This window comes from Culex pipiens, chromosome 2 (assembly GCF_016801865.2).
Source record: "Culex pipiens pallens isolate TS chromosome 2, TS_CPP_V2, whole genome shotgun sequence".
Taxonomy (NCBI): Eukaryota; Metazoa; Arthropoda; class Insecta; order Diptera; family Culicidae; genus Culex; species Culex pipiens.
In genome coordinates this window covers 80,328,794-80,353,088 of record NC_068938.1, presented here as the reverse complement: position 1 = coordinate 80,353,088, position 24,295 = coordinate 80,328,794, and the positions used below count along the sequence as shown (strand labels likewise).

The window sequence follows — 24,295 nt, the reverse complement described above, 5'->3', positions numbered from 1 at the left end:
AAGGAGTTAAAAAAACAAGAATAAAATTATTCTAAACTAGTAGGCGTATAAGCGTATAAAGTGAACTATGGGAATCAATTATTTTTTAAATGGTCAAAAAACAAGCAAACACAAAATGTTAATCACTTTTTATACTGTTGACTACTTTTCCAAACTTTTTTGTAGGAAACATAGTAGTGAAACTGGGAAAAACGAGAAGGAAGAGCAAAACTCCAACAAACCATCAACAACAAACAAAACAAAAAAAAATGTTACGAAGAAGCAAGTGCAGATGTTGTCCGAATATTGAAACCAAAACAAAAACAAAAATGTGTCTATTAGCATCACTGTCCAGCCAAAGTTTGAAAATAAACACAACACAGAAAACATCAATTTTTGAACGCTTTTTGGGTTTCAGTTTTTTGTGGGAAGTTACGAGACGTCGATGAGTGTGTGACCAAATTGGCGGAGCAGTACTGTAAATAAACTGTTGTGGTGAAAATGCTCGGTTTTCACCACCTTCACCACACACCCCGTAAAAATAAACACGAATTTTAGCCTACTTCCAAAGTCACGTTGGAACGCCGTGAACACTATTATTATTATGATTATTATTACGATTATAATAATTATTGAAATTATTCTTGTAATAAAATAAGCAGAAAATGTCAAAAAATATTCTTGTATCGCTTTTTTGATGATGTCGTATTAAGGTGGGGAACATTATTATTATTATTGACTATACACAACTTTAGTGAATGTTAGCATTTAAATAATTGAAGATAAACCAGTAATAATCATTGTAACGAAATGAATCGTCAAAAGGGACAGGCTTAAGGCAAACAGGAAACCGTGAAAGTTATCTACTGAAACAGAATAACATTATTCAATGAAACTTATCAAACACATTTAAAACAAATAATGAAGAGCAAAACTAGGATTTCAATCAATTGTGTGTGTTTTCAAAAAATGAATAAAAAATAAAAAGCCAAAAAAATATAAAAAAAAAACATAAAAACCATACTAAAAAATAATGTTTACGATTATTGCTATTATTACATTAAAAATAAAAACGAAATCTCTATTATTACCGTGAGAAACTATTCCACCATGCACAAGACGATAACATCTGAAAAGGTGAAAACGCAGAACAAGAAGTAAAGAAAAAAAAACATCGCAGGAACTTGAACCTTCCTTCGAAAATCGCATATCTCATCCGTATTTAAACGAATCGCCCTTATTGAGTTTGGTACCATGTTGAACAATTAAGAAACTTGAACGTTTTATCTAGAACATGTCACATTTTAACGAGAAAACAAAAAAAAAATCGAATACTTATTACCATTCCCAGCTCCATTCTTTATTGCATTAAATTTGAGTGATTGTTGTAGTGTTGTTCAAACTTTTTAAATAAAACAATTTATTTTCTTATGTTTTGTCCGTTACACTTTTTTACGTTCACCTTAACTGAAAAGGTTTCAAAAATTGTCCCATCCCACAATGACCAGAGCGATCGTTCACTGAGTTAACAATCCACCAGCTTTTGAAATGTTTATGCTTAACCGTTGGCCCTTAAATGGGCTCAAAAAAATTAAATAATTAAAAAAAAAAACACAGGAATTGGTAGATTTGTTACTTTCCGTCACACTTGAGCATTTATTCAGGTCTAGAAACTACACACCCACACCGGACACACATTCAGGAAAGAGCAAATCGCAGCAATCGAGCAGAAACAATAGTGCGCACTAGTGTTAGTGACGTTTGTTTGTTTGCAAACATCTGTTCCCTCTCTCCGTCTCCCAAAACACGACAGCACGATCCGCTTACTGAGGTAGAATGTTTAGATCACAGCAGGCGTGAGCTTACACCAATACACACTTACACGCATAAATGCAATCTCACACTGCAGTTGTTTGATTGTATTTGTGTTATGCAGAGAAAAAAAGGAAAAACAGAGAGGGAGAAACTAACACATAAACACACGCTGTGGTGAAAATAAAAAAAGAAAAACAACAAAAGATTGATATACTAAGTGACAATTAAAGAGTGAAATGAACAGAAACAATTTCCAAACATTGATAAAGAAGAAGTAATAAAAAAAGAAAGAATGTGAAAAAATCAAGCAAACTTGTGGACACAACGCGCCCTCCTCCGTTACAATTATTTGTTATATTTTTACGATGAAGAGATACGGCAGAAGAGAGAAAATATTTTAAAATATACAATAATGGTAAAACAAAAAAACAAGAATGTGACTGATGTTTAAGTATGATTGTAAAGGAGGAAGAAGAAGAAGAAAAAAACTAAACACAAAAATGAAAAATTTTACACACAAGAAAGAAGCAACATGTGGTGGAAAATCCAAATCGTTAACACAAGTGACTAAAAATATTAGAAAACATGACATTCTCAGCATTATTTACGAATATTTTCTTTCTCAAACATCTTCGTTCTACAGTTTTCTATTTATTTAAAACTTCTCTTTTTATCAGCTAAGACTACTTGTTTTCCCTAAGCAGCTATTTATTAAAGTGTTCATTTTACCAAACCTATTTGAAACGACTATTTTTTAATCACATACTCAAATACGAGGAAAAATATCAATTCCAGCTAGTCATAGCCTAAGATCGTTTGTTGGAGAGGTTTTAGGTTGGTTACAACGTATATATTAATGGTAATATTAATAATGATAATGCACTTATTTACTTACATGTCACTAAAGAAGAAGATGAAAAAAAATGTGAAAACAAGATTGTTATGTTACAAACAAGGAAAAAGAAACACGCATCAAAAGTCACTTTTTATTTCCAATGAACAGGAAAAAAGTGCAACAATTTTGGTAGAAACATCATAACGTGTGCAACAGTGACTCAAAAAAGTATTGTAACAGAGCAAAATTGAAGCAAAAAAAGCTGTAAGAATGGCGCAGAAAAGAATGTTTTTCTGGGTACATATTTTGTTTTTAATTTATTTTTTTATTTAATGTATTTTTACGGGATAGAAATAAATAAAACATTTGATTCCTAAACAAAGCTGCTGCCTTTTTTCAATTGACGATGAATCCGAAAGCCTGCTTCAAAATTAAATATCACACTTCTTTGAGAAAATGGCGTTTGGATGGTTTTTAACTATTAAAAAAGATACATAGGATAATCGATAAATTTTACTTTCAGGTTGGTATCGTTTTTCTACGTACAAAGAATGACAAATTTGTGGTAAGTCTATGATGAGATAGTCTATAAACTAATTTATTTGAATCAAAATTCAATTTATGTTGAAAATAAGACAAATAATTCAAACAAAACAATGTAAATGGGTCAATATCAAAGTGTAAACTAAGAGTCTATCCTGCTCGTTCCTAATATAGAGCAAAACATAGAGAATTTTCTTAGTTTTTCAAAAAAAATTTTTTTCAAAAATGGCAAACATAATCACTAATTAAAAAAAATGAAAAACTGCGACTATTTTCAAAAAAGTTACATCAAAATGGCTATAACTTGAAAACGGTGCACTTTATCAACATTTAACTAAAGCACTTTTTGATTGCGAATTCGATTTAACATCGAAAAATGAAGTTGAATAATTGCGAACAATATTTTAATTTTTCGAAAAAATCTTTATTGATTCAAAATTCATAACTCGTTCAAAGATTTTTTGCACATTCTGGAAAGGTCTGAAAATTTGTCATTTTTTTTTTGCAAATCAAGTGACAAAAAGTGAAATTAAAAATCACCATTTTTTACCGTTTCAGTGTAGTCCTTATCCATTCCTACAACTTTGCTCAAGACACCAAATCAATCAAAAATTTCCTTCGAAAGATACAGATTTTTGAACTTTCTTATAACATTTTTGTATGGACAGTTGCCATTTTGTATCAAAAATTATATGGACAAACTTATAATGCAAAATGGCTTACCTGGGCGTACCAAAGGCACCAAAAAAGTTTCAGCCGGATCAAAAAATACAAAAATTAAAATTAAAAAAATAAGACCGATATCGTAGAGAATTGCTCAGGATGGAAATTTGAATATTTCAAAAATATTAGGCAAAACTTCATTTATAGAATTCTGAATAACACATTTAAAAGAAGCTTATTTTTTAAATTTATTTACACCCAATTATTTGTTTTTCTAATTTCCTCACGTCTTATGAAATTTGTTAATTGTTCGTTATAAATTTGCAAACCATACTTCGAAAATTTCAGTTGAAAGTCTTGTGAAAAACACTGCAATTTGACAGTAGATTATTTCGATTATTTCGGTTTTTACCAAATTTCACGGATTACGTGGCTTCCTCAAAAGCACGAATAATCCACTACTACTTAGTAATCATATTCACCTAAAAAAAGGAAATGAATTTGTGATTTGAGATATTTATTTAAACTTCTGTGGCATTGTTCTTTTCATTTTAATGGAATTTTATTCATAAAAAATATTTTGTAAATATTTAATGATTTGTATCGTGCATAAGGGATTTTCAGATCGATTTGGTGTCTTCGACAAAAAGGAGCTGGGATAATTTAGAAGAAACTAGAAGTGTGAGAAAATAAAATATACGACTTTTACAAGACTTTAGACTTAGAAATACTAATAATTTATTATTCAAATGTTTGTCGTAAGCTATATTCAGATGTGACGTACTTTTCGACTGCAAATTCGATTTTAAAATAATAAATTGAGCCGAAATATCAAAAGTTTTCACTGAATTATTTTTTTTCTGAAACATTGTGGCTAGAATCCGTCAAATTTCCCGGGTACAAATAAATACTAACATATGATGTTGAATTTCCCGTTCAACGTCTAAATTATTGTAAATGGCTCTGATTTTGGATCCGATTTGAAAATTTAATTAAAATCGTAAGTTAAAGCCACATGAATTCTTAAAATAAGTGCAGAGAGCTATTGACGATTTAAATACCTGTAAAAATCATGCAACTTGAAGAAAATGAGCAATTTTCTCAAATTTTAAATACAATGCGTAGCATTAAAATGAATTCAGATAATGAATCCATATTTCTTCTACTAAAAAGCAATGTTTTTGAGTCAAAGTGTCAAAGTATTTCAGTGAATGAGATATATAAAAATGGTACAGAAATGACGGTATGCAAAGCTTATAATTTTTTTTAATGGAGCAATTCCAGCCCAAAACAGGATTTTTTTTAGGTACTTTTTTCTCGACCCTCTCCGATTTCAATGAAACTTTGTAGACATGTTATCTTATATAAGCCATTTTTGTGTATTTGAAGCCAGTTTTACTCGATAATGATATTTGAGAAGGGCGTAAGTGTTTTAAATATTTTTGTGTTTCGTAATTTGAATATTGCTGTATCTCGAAGCCGTTGCATAGTATCAAAAAGTGGTCAAAGACAAACTTGTAGGAAATTTGACAGGCTTTCCGAAAAAAAAAATACACTGAAAGAAAAAAACACTCCACTTTTATGAGATTTTTTGATTTTTAAGTTTAAAAGTCAAATTTGAAGGTGAGCCCACGATTTTTTTTCGTTCAAAATTTTTGTGAAAATAGCCTAAGATGTTACAAAAAGACTCACGAAAAATGCAGGATGGAGCAACTCACCTAAAAAAATACAAAAATCATTTACTGAAACTGTTTCTAAACATCAAAATTTTCAAAAACCGATAGCGGGAATCGATTCCCCAGACAATTTTACATAAAAGTCTCCATATTGACCATTGTCCTAAGTCCAATCCTTGTGAAGATACAGCGATTTTAAAAATAAAAATGTTCAAAAAATAGATATTTTGATGGTTTTTGGCAATTTGTATATGACAGACTTGATTTTTCAGTCTCGAAAATATTTTTACCGGAAAGCTCGTCCGATTTCCCATAAGTTTGTGTTTGACCACAATTCAATTGGATGTATGGGTTTACAGATATAAGTTAATTACATTGCTAATAACTGAAAACATAATATTTGTTCAGTGTAGTATAGTAACCTGGATAAGAAATTAGCTTAAATCATAAAAAACTGTTTTTTTTTATTTTTCTTTTATATTATAAAATATATTTTCAAAATATTGGTACTGAAAAAGCTAATGAATGTGCTAAAATAGATACATTTGTAATTTGGAAATTGAAAAGGACACAAAAAACCCGAGATACTGGAAATATAATTTAACTTGAATTCCCGGATTTTTTTTCATTGCTTCATAATATTTTTGCGAGATATCAAAATCACCCTGGTAATAAAAAAAAGAACATAAGAAATAGACCTCAGGCTTGCCTTATATTGTTGTATTCCAAAATTCAGGAATACAATGTCTTACAAGATTTTACTGCTAGTATATTGCACGTATATCTACGTACATCTATTTAACTTTACAGAACATAAAAAACGATTTTCATATGATTTTGGGTCCTTAACAGATAAATGCGCAAAAATGGTTGGTCGGTATTATCAGGGCTTTTTATTTATTGAAGCAATAAGAGCAGATTTAAGTAAACAAACTGTTATTGAGTGAATCACCAGGAAATGTTTCCAACAACATCATCACCAACATGAAAAAAGTATATGCTCTGAACCAATCAAACCAACTAACCAGCCAATATTGTGCCGCAGCAGCGGTTGATTGGTTTCGATTTCGATAGGTTCGTTCTTTTTTGTTGTTGTTAGGTTACCATAACTAATTTAATATTTCACAAATAAAGGTGTCTGTCGAATTTCAATATGTTTTTCACGTGCGCAAACATTTCCACGGAAAACCAGCCCCAGTAGGTATTTTGGTTAGGTTGTGCCAGCCAAAGCTCATCGAGAGTTGGATGTTGCTAATAAAATGTGCTCGCGTTTGCCATTCTCCGAAATCCCCTTCCTTTCCCCTAACCGGTCCACGTGGCCACCCACCTTTGGGCTGGGATGAAGTAATTTTGCCTGATGGCAGGTTAATAAAGCATTAGTTTATTGCTTGTTGCTCTCGATTGAGTTGTACCTGGTTTCAGTCGGTGGCTAGCTGAACTAACTAATAAACTGTTGCTGGCGGTTTGGCGGTGGTTTGGGTTGGTGATTTGGCTAGGACCGGAGGGGGAGGGAGGGGTCGGTGATACCTTCGATTTTCGCGTGCAAAGTTAGTACATCACACATGTATGGATACCAATGAATGCAGATTCGAACCTGATTTTGCCACGTTTAGACGGGACTAATTTGTCAGCGTGTTGATGGGTGTAATTAGTTGGAATGTTTTGGACTAATTACCATGTTTGGTAGAATACATAGAATCGATGATGATGTAGCAGTTTTTAACTATCAACTAACATCACCATGCCAAACTGCTTAGTGATTTGTTCTTATTAGTGTGATTTGAATGGCATAATGCAAATATTTTAAAAAGTTAATTAAGATGATAATTCTATTAACACCTAAACTCCAAGTTCGAGAAAAAGGGGGAATTTCCATATAAATTCCTCCTTTTTCTAGAGCTTGGGAGTTTAGGTGTTAATATCAAGCAGAGTTGTGCAAAATTCAAATTTGAATACACAAAGAATAGATCATTTGATCATTTAGATCTTTTCAAAAATAAATGCATTTTCTAAGTATCTACTGGATCAACTGATTATTTAGTTCAATAACCGTCCTTTCTAACAAATTCCAATCAACGAGTCCTTCGCAGTTTCACTCCGCCTGCCCAACTGTAAAATCGTTACCGCCTTGAAACATGCCAAGTGCCGTTCTAAACAGAGAAGTTTTTGCCGAATTGGGGATGTCAACCATAACCGTGAGAACCACAAGAGGATGTCCGCAAGGCGGTGTACTATCCCCGGTGTTATGGTCACTGGTTGTGGATGATCTCCTCGATAAGTTAATAACAACAGGTTTTGAAGTAATAGGTTTTGCTGATGATGTGGTTATATTAATCCGTGGAAAATTTGACCATATCATCTCTGAGCGAATGCAGTATGCACTTAACCTTACCTCACAATGGTGTCAAAATGAAGGTCTAAAAATTAATGCAGCCAAAACGGTTTTGATTCCGTTTACGAATAAGAGAAAGCTAAATCTTAAAACACTTAAGCTTAATGGCTTAGAATTAAAATATTCCACAAATGTTAAATATCTGGGAGTGATTCTAGATAATAAACTAAACTGGAATTTACATTTAGAGCAGGTTATTAAAAAAGCCACAAATGCTCTATGGATCAGTAAGAAAACTTTTGGGAAAACTTGGGGTCTAAAACCCAAAATGATACAATGGATTTATACTGCTATAATAAAACCGAGAATTACATACGCCGCTCTCGTCTGGTGGCCAAAAACAAAACAAACAACAGCACAAAATGGATTAGGAAAATTCCAACGGTTAATATGTATGTCAATAACGGGGGCTATGCGTAGTACCCCATCCAAAGCCCTAAATGCATCACTTTATATCCTTCCCTTGCACCAATATGTGCAAATTGAAGCTGCTAAGAGTGCACTAAGGCTAAGGAGAACACAAAATATAGACGAAAACAGTACCACAGAACATTTAACAATTCTATCACATATTAAAATAACCCAAGGTGTTTTTATGACTGAAGACTGGTTGGAAAACAAGTTGGATCTCGACAAACCATTCAAAGTAACGGAGCCTAATCGCCAGGAATGGGAGTCTGGAGGACCATGTGTTCCAACAGGATCGGTCATTTTTTACACTGATGGATCAAAAATGGGAAATAAAACGGGTGCAGGAATTACAGGTCCGGGTATTAGTGTATCTATACCCATGGGTCAGTGGACAACTGTATTTCTAGCAGAAATTTATGCAATATTAGAATGCGCAGCGATCTGCCTGAAAAGGAACTACAGACATGCTAGAATCTGCATTTTCTCAGACAGCCAAGCTGCATTAAATGCTCTAAAATCACCCATGTGCCGGTCTAAGCTGGTATGGGAATGTATAGTACTCCTAAAAAAGCTTGCTTCTAGAAACCTTGTACATCTGTATTGGGTTCCTGGACATAAAGGAATAGAAGGTAATGAAAAAGCTGATTCTCTTGCTAGACAAGGCTCGGATGGGTACTTCATAGGACCTGAGCCTTTCTGCGGAATCTCGAAAAGTGTGATGACAATGGAATTTACAAAATACGAAGAAACAACGATTCAAACACAATGGATGACAACACAATCTTTAAGACAATCGAAAGAGTTCATATCTCCTTCAAAACAAAAATCAAAAAGAATAATAACAATGAACAAAACAACCCTAAAAATATATATCGGGCTTATAACAGGACACTGTCCGTCAAAATATCATTTGAAGAAGCTTGGGCTTAGTCAAACTGATATCTGTCGGTTCTGTGACTGTGAACCCGAAACTGCAAAACATCTATTATGTGACTGCAGCGCTCTATATGTCAGACGGAGGCGAATTCTTAACAAGGCAATTTTAAGTCCTGCTGAGATCTGGCATGAAAACCCCAGCAAGGTTGTTGATTTCATTCTGGAAATCTCACCAAACTGGGAGATACCGCATTATCAGCCAATGACAGCTACCCTCAATGGTAACGTGTCATCCTGAAATATGCGATAATAAAATGGGTACACCGCAATAGATCAACTCTATGGTCGCAGTGGTTCTAAACCCAATAAAAAAAAAAAAAAAAAAAAAAAAAACTGTTACTATAGTTTTTGTTGTTGCCCCTCGTTCAACTTGATTAGCTGAGAGTTCTTGGTAAAAAAAAACTGCTGACCGTTGCCATTCTAGCGGAAGGACAAAACGCGATCGCAGTCGGAAATGGGGTCGTCGCATTTTGTGCAAGTCGCTCCTCAATATAAAACTAATTACTGCCCAAGGACGGTTGCATCCATTCGTGTTTTTTTTTTGTTTGCTGTTTTTGCCATTCAGTTTTATTTGGATTCATTCAGCTGTACAAGTGTTGCCTGTCATCATGCACAGGTTTTTTTTGCTTTTTGCCTGACTTGACTTCTTTGAGTAGCAACTGGTGCATTGTTTCGTGCCAGGATGAAGTTAATATTGTTTTTTTTTCCTTTCTGTCGAGAAGTGGATCGAATTATGGTTCTTCGCCTTTCGACTCGACGACAATGTAATCAATTTGCGCGGGGAAAATTCCATCCGATCCTCTCGCCTTACAATTTCTTACGAGCAACTGCACCGAAGTGCAATACAAAACTTTATGTTTTATGTATACACGTTCAACAAACAACAAAATCAACAAAAAAGGGGAAACACCATCGCAGTGAAAAGTGCTGAATGAACATTGGAATTGCCGAGGGTTGGTCCAAAAACAGAATCACAACTTGGCAGTACCTAGCGGTTGTGGAGAATTTGTTTTGGACTTGAATTGCACACAAATCGTGCTTGCCATTTCATTAGGGCACAAAACTTTTGTAAACAAGAGTGTATCCCTCTCACACCTTATGCAAACTGTCATTTGAGTGAAAGGGATACACTATTGTTTACAAAAGTTTTGTGCCCTTTTGAAATGTTAGGCTCCAAATAACCGTGGCTGCAGCTGTTGCAGATCGACGAGGTGGTTCCATGAGCAAATAATTATGAATTTTGAATGAGCTTACTTAAGATCCTAAAACTATTGTAGGAAAAGAAATCAGAAATCGAAGTTAAATATGCTTTACTTATTTTTATTACGTTATTTTTAAGTCATTTTCACCGATAGATTTTGATTTATAAAGATTCTCATTCAGACTAGTGAAATACAACTTTCTACGTCTAAATCTTGAATGGGGTATCTAAATGTGTTATATGTTGTATCTTGAAAAGGAATTTTCTGATCGATTTGGAGTCTTGGATAAAGTTGAAGATTTTAATTAGGACTTTTTGGACACAGAAAGTGCACAGGTTCAAAAATTTAAAGTTTGAAATTGTTTTATTGAAAAATTATACAATACAGTCCAGACTCGATTTTCCGAAGCCCTTTGATAAAATTCACTTCGGATAATTGAATCTTCGGATAATCAGATCATGAAACACATTTTGTTGGTCTAATTTTTAACTGCCGAGTTTAAGTATGACTCCTAAACTATCCGAATTTCTATGCAAACCTTCGGATAATCTAAAATTTGGATAATGTTGTCTTAGGGCGTTGCAAATATTTTTCAAAGTTTATTTCAGCTCCCCCCCCCCCCCTTCTGAATCAGTCGAAAAATCGTGGGACCAAAGATTTTTTTTTCTGAAAATTTCAAAATATTCTAATTAACTGAAAACAATTTAAATTGCATTTTCCTGTTTTGGATAAAAATCATATTAAGCAGGTTTGGGATCGATATAAAAAAATATTTTATTTTTTTGTGAAATTTCGTTGCATTCCGTTCGTTAAGAGTTGCATATTTTGAAGACTAATCATTGCTTGTATAAAATGCATTTTAAATCACTTTTTTCATTCAAATCTTAATGCCATCGCTTGTAATTTCAATTTTAATATTGTTTTTTATTTGATGCCAAAGATGACTTCAAAAGATTTGTCACCTCCCTCTTCAAAATTAGCCAAGAGGCAAAGTTTATATTTATAAAAAAAAAACTTTAAAAATGTATGTTCATTTAGATGAAATCGATTTAAAATGCATTCCTCAGTGTTTTTTAATAATTATTATCATGATTGGGCTCATTCAAATATTTTTTTTAAATTTTACTAAATTTTCGAGTACAGTGCCTCAAAAATATTAAATAGTTTTGCCTTCCTCACCTTACTGAGGAAAGGCTATAAAATCACTCGAAAAATGAACTTCTTAATTCGACCTCGTAGACCCACCTTCACGTATACCTATCGACTCAGAATCATGTTCTGAGCAAATGTCTGTGTGGATGTGTGTAGGTGGGTGGACAAAAAAATTGTCACTCGATTATCTCCGGACTGGATGAACGGATTTTGACCGTATTAGTCTCATTCGATCCGTCTTGGGGTCCCATAGGTCTCTATTTAAAATCAGCAAGTTTAGTTAAGTACTTCAAAAGTTATGCTAAAAAAACGATTTTGGCGTATGTCCGGAAGATTGTAAAAAGGGTGGTTTTTGCAAGAAACCCTATCATGTTATACATTTTCAGAAAGGTATTAAAAAGACCTTTCTAATGAGCTCAAAACATTGAAGATCTGACAACCCTATCAAAAGTTAGCGACCCATCGTTAGTTAGATAATCAAAAGACCTTTCAAATTAGCCTAAAACATCAAGGATTTGACAACACTATCAAAAGTTATTAGCACTTAAGTGTTATTTATACACTTTTTGAAGGCCGGATCTCAGATATTGTGATAGAAATATTGTCTGAATCTTCCATGCGTACTATCGTTTAATAGGTTTTTTATCAGACCTTGCCGATGAGCCAGAAATATTGAAGGTCTGCGAACCCTATCAAAAGAAATGAGTAATGAAGTTGATTTGTTAAACATGTTAAGGGAATGTTGCTATTTTTACTGAATGTATTGACTTTATGAATGTGAGGAAGGCACCAACCACCTAAAGGTGGATTAAGTAACGTTTTTTGTTAAATCTTACATTGATTACTGTCAAACAACTGAAGTGGTGTAAAATTTTGTTTGCCTTTAAAAAATCTAATGGTAAAATCCTGAAAAAATCTAATGGTAAAATCCTGAAAAATGCTGCGTCATGAAAAAATCGAGCTAATTTGGCTGAGATTTGATTTGATATGGCTCAATTTTTGACTGGGTTTCTGATAAGCCTCGTTTTAACACATTCTGCTTGGTAATAACTTCTTTTTCCGATTTCCAATATCGAATGAAAAAAATCATTAATTTCAATGAAAATGTTTTCGGAAATTTTAATTAAGCATTAAAAAATAATTATACTGTAATATTTTTTCAATCAAAATTATGCCGTTGCAAATATTTTTTTAAGTTTATGTTCCTCGACTCTGGCCAAAGTCGAGGAGGTGGATTGAAAAAAGTATTCACAATTTAACGAAAAAAGAGTTTTGAAATGCATTTTACACCTACCCAGTTGTATTGCAATCAATGTTTTCAAAATATTGACAAACCTTTTTATAATCGAAAAAAAAAACCCTTTTTGCATTGCTGTGCAACGAAATTTCAAAAACAATTCAAAATATTTCTGGTCGATTTCAGACATGCTTAATATGATTTTAAACGCAGGAAAATGCATTTTAATTTGTTTTTAGTTGATAGGACTTCTATTTCCATTAAAATTTGGAAGTTTTTCGAAAAAAATGCCCCATGACTTTTCGGACCAAACAGCAACGATTGTCTGTGCTGATTGTCATTTGTTTAATTTTGCAAGAATTTTTTTAAAGTTTTATTCACATTCGCAAAAAAAAACATATTCAAAAAATAATGTGGAAAATACTTTCAAAAAAATAATTACAAAAACTATAATAATTCAATTACGCGTGATTGTTCCAACATTTTAATGTAAAAAGTGTTTTAAAATGCCTTATATACTGCCCTTCTAATCGAGTCCGTCCCATATGTAAAAACAGCAATCCGAGAAAAACGCACGTCAAATTTGTCCCGCCCATATGGCTACGTGTCAGAATTTCAAGAAAAAGTGGATTTTCTCTGGTTTTCTAGAACAAAGTACTAAATTTCATTGGTTTTTCTGATAGTTCACATGATTTCGAACCAACCTGCATCATTACCTCAAAATTGACGAAATTACATATGGGACGGACTAGCTTCGAGCGGCAGTATACACCTATTCAGTTTTTTTTTGCAATCATTAGTTTCCAAAATATCTAGGCAAACATTGGCGACAATTTTTTTTAAGAAAAAAAGTTTTGCGTTGCTGTACATTGCAATTTTATAAAAAACTCAAAATATTTTTAAACGAGCCCAAACATGCCAAATACGATTATCAATGCAGAAAAATGCCTTTTTATTTGTTTTCAGTTGATTAGACTTTTAATTTCATTAAAAAAAATCAGTTTTTTGAGAAAATATTGTTTTGCTCCTTGATTTTGCGGGACAACTTTGAAGGGGGGGCCTTACCTAAAATAAAATAACGTAGCTTATCCTGCATTCACATACTTTCTACCCATTTGTAAGTAGAATTATTACACATTTAGGATCTGATTTCGGAATCCTGCAGCTCTTCCTGGTCCAACGAAAAAACATCGCTAATTCTAGCGAAGCTGATCCAACAAACTGAGAAAATGTTCACTAAACCAGTAGGTTTTCAAACGGAATCAAACAATAAAGACAGCTCCTGGATGGATACAACCGCATCGACCTTCATAATCATAAAAAAGTGACGATCTCGCCCTTAACTTTCTTAAGATTTCTTGACTTCTACTCCAAAAAGCCCAAACATTTTTTAATGATCGATAACAATACCCTCTACTTTTGGAGGACAGTAATTTGGTTCAACTTTGACAGTTCAAAATTGAGGCCGTTTTGCCAACCACTATTCAGCACCCAGTTTAGGATAATTGTGTTTGTAGCTTTTACTCACTGTGCAAAGGAACAGGCCTTTTTTCGGCGTTGTTTCCCATCCTTCTTCTAAACACGCGCGCGTAGTGGTGTTAGCCGCCGTCATCGTCATCGAACTCGTAGTCAGTGCGCGTGCAGTCGGGAGTGTTTGCGAATGTTCCGATATTTGCAATATTTTAGACAATCATTGCCCTGTCTAACTCGGTGCGAGTCGGTCGTGTTTAGCGAGTCTCTTACACGCGAGTTTTTTGTGCGATTTTTCGGCGTCTTCGACGGCGATTTCCCGTTCCGGCGGTTGCAGGTGGTGCGGACCACGTTCCGGAAGAAGTGGACACGGCGACGGCCCAGAAGCGGCAGTTCCCCAAGGCAGCTTCCCGAGTTCCCGCTCCCGTGAGGCGGCAGCAGGAGAAGGCGGCGGCAGACGCAAACGAGCGGTGGTCGCAGGAGGCGGCCCCGGAGAGTCGACTGCAGTCGACGGACCAGTTTCCGGCCAGGCCAGGTCGGAGACAACCCCGGTGTTTGTGTGTGGCTGGCAGCAGGCAGCACAACAACAACAACAAGCGCGCGAAAACGAGCTTCCCGCGCATCCCGCTGCGGGCGGCAGCCAGTGCGGCCAGTTCGGCGGTGAGTGCAAAAGGCGAGTTTTTTGTTTGCTTTTAGTTTTTTTTTTTTTCTCATAGTTTTTTTTTTCCTGTTAGTTTTTTTTTTCTCATTTCTTTTGCGTTATTTTAGTCTCATTATTTTTAGTTTTGATTAGTTTTCTTCCGTTTTTCCGCAATCATGGATCCGACCGAGTCGGAACATGAAGAATCTGAATTCGATTCAACCCTTGAGGGTGATGAGGACGTGGAAATGGCGGACTCCGTTTTGGGAGTTCCTTCAAACACCACCAACAGGGACCTCTTCCTGAAGGATAAGGATGCTGGCGGTAAAGGGGGATCCTCGGACGGGTCTAAGACGAAAAAGCGAAAGCGTCCTAAATCAGATCCGAATCCGGTTCCCCCTCAACCACCGATTCCTCCCTTGACTCCAGACCCGATTCCTCCCTTGACTCCAGACCCGATTCCTCCCTTGACTCCAGAACCGATTCCTCCCAATCCAGATCCAATTCCTCCTAAAACACCGGTGCCGAATCCGGATCCAAATCCCCCTCCGCCCCTGAATCCTCATTCTCAAAAACCGATTCCTCGTCCTCGTCAGTATCAAGAAGGATCGCAAACGGAATGGGTGGTCTTCTTCCGGCCCAAACAGAAGCCGTTAAACTTTGTACAGATCACCAAGGATTTGCAGAAGCACTATCCTGGGGTGGTCGAATGTACCAAGCTGAACAAGAGCAAGCTCCGCGTGATCGTGAACTCCGCGGTGCAAGCTAATCAGATCGTAACTGATCTGCGGTTCAGCATTGAGTACCGTGTTTGGATTCCGGCCCACAAAGTCGAAATCGACGGCGTGGTGACCGATGACAGTCTGTCGCTTGTCGACCTCTCAAGGGCGGTGGGACGCTTCAAGAACCCTAAACTTCCAGCTGTGGAGGTACTCGAGTGCCGGCAACTGGGCAACATCACCACCGAGGGTGGCCAGAAGAAGTTCATTCCTTCTGCCTCGTTCCGGGTGACTTTTGCAGGGTCAGCTCTGCCGGACTACATTGAGCTGTACAAGCTTCGGCTTCCAGTTCGATTGTACGTTCCGCGAGTGATGAGCTGCGAAAACTGCCAGCAGTTGGGACACACCAAGACCTACTGCAGCAACAAGAGCAAGTGCTCAAAGTGCGCCGGCCCCCACAAGGACGTGGAATGCCAAAAGCAGGCTGAAAAATGCCTGCTTTGTGGCGGGGAACCGCACAAAACTCGGCAGTGCCCAAAGTACAAGGAGCGCGAGGACAAGATTAAGCGATCCTTGAGGGAACGCTCCAAGAAGTCCTTCGCGGAAATCCTTAGTCAGGTGACCCACCCCAATCGCTTCGCTCCTTTGGCGGACGAAGATTCGGGGGACGAAGATTCCGATGTGGAGGTCCTCTTCCAGAGAGACGAGGAAAGTGACTCTTCCGGGCCAAACCCGAAGCGCAACAAGGCTTCCAAGTCCAGAAAAGCCGCTGGTGGCAAGGGTAAGGAAAGTGACTCGTTGAACTTCGAGGAGGATTTTCCTTTCGGTCCGTCGGGTAAGCCCGCTCCGAAGCCCGCTCCGAAGCCGACACCGAAGCCGGCACCGATTCCTCTCAAGCCGCTGAAGCCCGTTCCCAAGCTGCCAAAGATCCCCCTAAATCCGGTTCCTCAACCGAATCCGATCACCGATGCCTTCAAAGGAGTCCTTCCTTTTTCCACAATCGTGGAATGGCTGTGCTCTTTCGTGAGTGAACCGACGCGTTTAATCATAAAGCGGTTTGAGCCTCTCGCTAGACACATCGGGAAACAGCTTGCTAGCACGATGCCCCTCTTGTCGTTCATTTCCTTTGATGGGTAATACACCAAAAACGAAAAACGGCATCTCCTTTCTACAATGGAATTGTAGAAGTTTAACCCCCAAGTTAAACGATTTTCAACAATTCGCATTCGAACGGGACTGTGATGTGTTTGCGCTGAGCGAAACGTTTCTTATCGGAGATGAGACGCCAGCTTTCCGGGGGTACAACATCATCACAGAGAGCAGGGCAGGACCAAATAGAGGTGGAGGCGTACTGATTGGGGTCAGGAAATGCCACACTTTTAGAAAGGTCACGCTCCCGAATCTAGGAGGAATCGAAGCAGTCGCAGTACAAGCCAGGATCAGAGGACTGGACATTTGCATTGTGTCCGTCTACGTTCCCCCACAGGTGTCGTTAACTCGACAAAAGTTGTGGGGTATGCTTGAGCTGTTGCAGGCACCGCGGTTGGTTCTGGGTGACTTTAATCTTCACAGCACCGAGTGGGGAAGTCACAAGACAGACCCTCAAGCATATCTGATTCATGAACTGTGCGACGACTTCCAGATGACCCTCCTAAATAGGGACAAGCAAGTTACGCGGATTGCAACACCACCAACGCCAACCACGTCCGGCACGAAGGCGAGTGCCATCGACTTGTCGCTCTGTTCCAACAGTCTGGCAGTTCTCTGTGACTGGAACGTGCTTCAAGATCCTCGTGGCAGTGATCATTTGCCGATCGCTATTCTGGTTAGCCATGGCCCACAGCAATCGACAACGGTGGAGATGCCTTACGATCTGACGCGAAATATCGACTGGAAACAGTACGCGGAGGCAGTCTCCATTGGAGTTGAGTTGCGAGATGGGTTGGCACCGCTTGAAGAATATGCGTATCTGGCTAATTTGATCTATGACAGTGCGTTACAAGCTCAGACGAAACCCGTCCCGGGACCATACATCCGAACGCGCCCTCCACTCCCCTGGTGGGACAAGGAGTGTACGGATCTCTCGGCGGCCAGGTCTGAAGCTTATGTGGACTTCTGCAAGTGTGGAATCCGAGCGAACTTCCAAAAGTACAGAGCTCTTGATCGCAGGTACAGTAATACTCTGAAGCGGAAGAAGCGAATGTACTGGCGGGAGTTCGTTGAAGGACTACCAGCAGATACGTCCATGAGCACTCTGTGGCGCGTTGCGAGGGCCATGCGTAGAGGTTCCGTTCCGAACGAGAGTGTGGAGAAATCGGACAAGTGGATATTGGATTTCGCCAAGAAGGTGTGCCCGGACTCGGTACCGACACAACCATCATTCGACGTTGTTGATGGGAGCGATGCTAATCCTCCCTTCTCGATGGTAGAGCTCTCCATAGCACTATTGACGGGCAACAACACTGCTCCTGGTCCGGACAAGATCAAGTTCAGCTTGCTGAAAAATCTTCCGGACGTCGCCAAGCAGCGTCTGTTGAATCTGTTTAACACGTTCGTGGAGCAGAACATAATTCCACACGAATGGCGACAGGTCCGGGTGGTTGCCATTCAAAAGCCCGGTAAGCCGGCGTCCGACCACAACTCGTATCGTCCAATCAGCTTGCTGTCGTGTCTACGCAAGCTGCTGGAGAAGATGATCCTCGACCGCCTCGAACCATGGATGGAACGAGAGCACTTGCTGTCTGACACGCAGTATGGCTTCCGGAGAGGCAAGGGAACAAGCGACTGTCTAGCCTTGCTGGCCACAGGGATTGACATAGCCCGTGGTAAAAAACAGCAAATGGCTTCTGTCTTCCTAGACATCAAGGGTGCATTCGATTCAGTCTCCATCGATGTGTTGGGAGTAAAGCTGCGGCGGAGCGGTCTCAATCCGACGATGTGCAACTTCCTCATCAACCTGTTGTCAGAAAAACACATGCACTTTGTGCAAGGTGATCTGGCAATCACCCGGATAAGTTACATGGGTTTGGCACAAGGCTCACGCCTTAGTCCATCCATGTATAACTTCTATGTCAGTGATATCGACGATTGCTTGACCGGAGACTGCACCCTTATACAGTACGCAGATGACGCAGTGGTTTCAATCGCTGCCAAGAAGGAAGTCGATCTGCTAGAACCCTTGCAAGATACCCTGAACAACTTGGCCCATTGGGCAGTTGGAAAGGGTATTGAATTCTCTCCGGAGAAGACGGAACTGGTCGTTTTTACGGGGAAGCATGAACCGCCGCAGCTCAATCTTTCTCTCTCGGGAAAGACTATCGAGCAGTCGGACCACTTCATGTACATGGGTACCATCTTTGATCAGAAGGGAACATGGGGGAAGCACATTAACTACCTGAAGCAAAAGTGCCTGCAAAGAACTAATTTTCTGCGCAGCGTCTCTGGCAACCGGTGGGGTGCTCATCCTTCTGACCTGCTTCGACTGTACAAGACAACGATACTCTCAGTGCTGGAATATGGCAGTTTCTGCTTCCAATCAGCTGCGAAATCACGCTTGTTGGTTCTCCAGCGGATACAGTACCGAAGTCTTCGCATTGTCTTGGGTTGCATGCACTCAACTCACAACATGACCCTCGAGGTCTTGGCGGGAGTGTTGCCTCTGCGAACTCGTTACTACGAACTGTCTTACCGGTTCCTGATCCGGTGTGATTACAGGAATAAACTGGTAATTGACAATTTTGAAACGTTGCTGAACCTTCACGTTGAGTCTCGGCGCATGCTTCTATATTATGACTTTATGTCATCGTGGGAGTGGAGCCCGAGCACAACGGTACAGCGCACGCCTCCGTTAACCAGCAGCACCCTGATTGGCTTCGACACGTCCATGAAAGCCGATACTCGCGGTATCCCAAACCATCTTCTGCGGGGAGTTGTACCGTCGATCTTCGCATCAAAGTACAGCCATGTTCCTCCAAACAACAGATTCTTCACCGATGGCTCCAAGCTCGACGGCTGTACGGGCTTCGGTGTTCATCATGAATCTCATCAGCTGTTCTTTAAGCTGAAGGACCCGAGTTCGGTTTACGTCGCAGAGTTAGCCGCGGTTTACTGCGCACTGCGAATCATCGAGACCATGCCACCTGACCACTACTTCATCTTCACCGATAGCTTTAGCTCTGTTGAGGCTATCCGGTCTCTGAAGCCGACCAGGGAGTCTGCGTTTTTCCTCACGGAAATACGCAAGACTTTAAACAACCTGGCGGCTCAGTCCTTCAGCATCACGGTGGTGTGGGTCCGCGCTCATTGCTCGATTCCGGGTAATGAGAAGGCGGACTTGCTCGCCAAGAAGGGTGCTGAGAGTGGAGACATTTTTGAAAGGCCAATTAGCCTACAAGAATGCTACGGTTTTCCGAGGCAGCGTGCGCTTCTGGATTGGCAAAAACAATGGGACGACGACACCAAGGGACGTTGGATGTATTCCATACGACCTAAGGTGCAAAGAAAAGCCTGGTTCAAGGGAATGGACTTGACGCGTGGATTCATCAGAACGATGTCCCGCCTTATGTCGAACCATTACTCGTCCAAGGCTCATCTGTACCGTATCAACATGAGTGATACGAACTTATGCGACTGTGGGCAGGGTTATCAGGACATCGACCATCTCGTATGGGCGTGTCCAGATCACCAGGCTCACAGAATTAAGTTGAAAGTTACCCTCAGGGCCCGAGGAAGACCACCAGAAATCCCGATGCGAGACGCGTTATCTCAACTTGACCTTGATGTTCTCTATCCTATCTATCAGTTCCTCTTAGATTCCAATATATCTATTTAGTTTTTCTTCCAGTTAGTTTTCCTTCAATTAGTTTTCCTTCTGTTAGTATAACTTGCCTTCGTACAAAGCCGTCGTTTCTGGTTGCACCGGAAGCAAAGCAGACCGCCCCAGCAGCTGGACACCGAGTTGCGGCTGAGGACAAAATGCAAAGGCCAGCAGAGCCAACCAAGACCCCTACACAATCCCCCTTCCCTTCCCACGCCTTGTCTTTAACATCAATCCCTTCCCTACTAACCCCGAGTAGGCCGCGGGTAATCGGCTCCCCTCCCACTAACATTTACACACAAGATCCTCTGTAATTATTAAGCCAAATGTAATTACAAAAGCCGACTCGGTCCTAACCAGGTCCCAGTACCGAAAAGGACCTAATAAAAATAATTTTATGAAAAAAAAAAAAAAAAATATTTTAGACAATTTCGTTTTCTAATGTGCGATTATCGTTAACATTGTTTCTTGTTGATTTGATAACAACCTTTGTTGTTAGGTCGTGAAAGTTTTTTAATGAGATATCGGTGTCTCTTCTAAAAAAAATTAGTGTTATCATTTTTTGTTGTTGCGACAACAAACCTAGTTTTTCGCGAAATTCGGTTTGTTTACAAAAGTGTATGTGTCAATAATTGACTTCAATTATTGAAGTAGTGAAATATTAAATAATTTTTAAGTTGTCACTTGCGAAAAGGTCGGAATGGCTGAAGAAACTTTGCAAGAGATTTTTGCAACTGAATTCAGCACTCCAGAAGAATTTGCGGAATGGTTCGTGAGACGTTTTCAGGTTAGTTTTGTTTGTTTATTTTGTATTTGTTTCTGGAGCAGCGTTGCCAATTTTCATGCATCTGGGATCTGTGCTTTTCGATAAAAACACCCAGTCATTTCAATTCAAATTCGTATTCGAATTCCGTTTCAAACGTAACAATCAGTGCCGTGTGAGAATCGGTTGTTGCGTTTGATATGGAATTCGTATACAATTCGAATCGAATTCCGTTTCATAATTCTTTCTGAACTTACTGGGCATGTCAGGGAGCGTTCTTTTATAACGTAACGTAAAATTTTGTATTTTTCATTCTTCCCCACAAATTGTAATAGAGAAATAGTAACATTTATACCAGCATCCCAAAGTGGCCCACCCTATCCAAACATAGTTCCGTGGTCCCATGGACCAAAACCGGTCATCGGTCTCCCCGGTAACAACTGCCCTTCATTTGCACGTGCGACCTGCATGTGTGTGTTTGTGTGCCAGTTCTTTATTCTTTCTCTACCCCTCTCTCTCCATGCAGTCTAATGCTCACTACCGGGATTTCCGCGTAAAGTTACGCCGTTTTCGCGCGATTTCTGGTGCAATATTGCAAGTCTTGCAAAAGCCAAACGAAAAAAGAAACACACATTTTTGTGTCCACGAAACAAGACCCCCGTCTAATGGTTGCGAAACTTGCAAATAAAGCACACGTCGAGAGTTATGCTGAAGCCTGGATCATGTTGGATTTATGGCCAGGGTGTGAGTCATTCATGGCACAGTCGCGCGGGTTTAGTAAATACATTGCGTTTACTTTGCGGCCACAGTAGTGAGTACGTATTAACTGTTGTGGTGTCCTTTGTTGACGACTCCCGTTGGTCGTGTTCCGTTCGTGTACCATTTTTCGTTGATCTTTCCGCAGTCTCCGACGGTTGAGAGGTCATAAAAGTCCATGAGGTTGGCTGCTGGGACGAAGTCGTGTTGCCAAATGTTTGACAAACTTCAAAAAAGGTGTTCAAAATCAAATAGCTGTCAAAGTTCAGTTCAGTCAAATCATCTTTCGAATTCACGAAGAAAAATCCAATTTGAATTCCTATTGGACTCAACTTTTGGCAACACTGCACACTCATTCTGGCAAACCAAACAAACCTCCAGAAGTGACGGTAATTGCACACACTTCCCTGGTTTTGTTCTGAGGAGGTTATGTTTAGCAAATTTGCGGTGTACGGGGTTCATAAATTTGAAAGTAACTGCATGTGGCGCGTTATTTTTAACAAAACCCTCCCGGAATATATCATAGGCAAAATTATGCGTTCACTTTTTGTGGAGAGCAATGTGTGCGTTTATTGTTTTTTTTTTTTGTGGTTTAAAAGAAAAATTGCGAAGGTCTGTACTAGAGGTGGGCAGAAAAAGAGCGAGCCGCTCAAAGATCCGGTTCGCTGAAAAGAGCGAACGAACCGTGGCTCACAAAATAAGAACCGAGGTTCTTTTTTTAAACTCCGGTCTTTTGAAGGAACCGTTCAAGATGGCATGATTTTTGTTATAAATATAAATTATTGAATTTCCAAAAAAAAATGGTATTGAATTTGTTTTCAAGAATTGAAAATGCAATTTCAAATTTTTCAAAATCTCTTCCCTTATAAAAATTAATCCCAAAATTAAATGATTATCTAATCAAAATGAAAAAAACTTTTGTATAACTGATTGTACATTAAAGTATTACTGGAATACAAATTTGAATTTGTAAAAACGAAGTTGACTTTATAGCTGTCGGCCACCATTGCTAGTACCAACCACTAGTGTCTTCCTTTTTAACTACAAGGACTTCGCCGCCCTGGGCTCCTAAGTGTACTAGAGTATGGCACGGAGCGACGGCGCCGAATACCCATATTTACACAAAGAATTTTAGAGCGCCCGCCGCGGGATTCGAACCAGCTACCTCTGGATTGTGAGCCAGTGCGTGGTCCGATTGATCCACACGGGCGGGTATTGAATTTGTAAAATATTACTAATAATCTGCTGAAAAGTTTAGATATTCACGCAGAAAAATGTTTTGTAGAATCAGCCTGTACGAGGTTTGAATCAACAAAATTTTTGTTGAATATAATCAACGCCGATTTTGCGTTGAAACAAACCTTGATTTTCTCAATTCAACAAAATTCTTTTGTTGTTTTGAAAAAGCTGCTTTGACGTTTAGCGTTGAGTCAACAAAAATCATGATTTTCAAATCAACAAAACGTTTTGTTGATTCAAATATGCCTTATTTTTCTGCGTGTTTGGAAAAAAAATCCTTTTGTCCGATTAAGCTTTAGCGTTTATAGACTTTATGGATTAAATCAGAATGTAGAAAAGAGTTCACAGAAAATTTTCTTCAAATAAAATATCAGTATTAGTTCAATTCTTGCAGAAATAGACGCAATTTTAAAATTAATAGCATTTTTCCAGCATTCTAGATTTAAGTTTGGATGCCATTCAATTACTCGAATGTTTCGGTTCGAGAAGAAATCTTGACATAGAGACCACCAAGACCTATAGTTTTCAAGGGCATCTTCTTGTTTTCAGTTCAATTTTTTTTTATCAAATAGGTTATAAAAGTCCAACGTAAAATAACTTACAAAATCACACGAAAAAACCTTTTCATCCAAATTTTGAAAAAGAGCGAAAGAGCCGTTCAAAAGAGCGGCTCTTTTTAATGAGCGAACGAAAATGAGCGGCTCCTAAAATAGAGCGGTTTTGCCCACCTCTAGTCTGTACAATAGAGTGTAACAAAAATGACTTTTTGGCGGGCATTCAAGGGTTATGCACGGGCCGATTTTTCGAAAAAAAAAAATGCCAAACTTTGAAGGCCTGTACCGAGCACCAGGGTGCTCCAAATTTCAATGTTATATATACCAAAAGATGCGATCTGGCCTACACGCCAGTGATGTTTTTGGTAAACGCATTGGTGGCCAAAATGCCTCAAAAAGTGACATTTTTGAAAAAATCTTTTTTTACGGGTTAAATCCCATTTAAAATTGAAGGGCGGAGCGCCAGCTCCTGTTACGTCCAATCAAGCTCATAGTTT

At 38.7% G+C, this 24,295-nt stretch overlaps 1 protein-coding gene across 2 annotated transcripts in view; it reads left to right on the top strand.

Annotated features, from left to right (window-relative positions):
- Positions 1–24,295, top strand: part of LOC120418313 (protein disks lost) — a 430,904-nt gene that overhangs the window by 221,916 nt on the left and 184,693 nt on the right. The window contains exon 1 of one of the 2 annotated variants that reach the window (XM_039580642.2): positions 21,056–21,273. The exons of the other annotated variant lie outside the window; for it this stretch is intronic. Within the exon in view, the coding sequence (XP_039436576.1) occupies positions 21,187–21,273 (87 nt within the window). The 5' untranslated portion in view covers positions 21,056–21,186. Of the gene's footprint in view, positions 1–21,055; positions 21,274–24,295 lie in introns of those variants that run through there. 2 annotated transcript variants of the gene reach the window in all.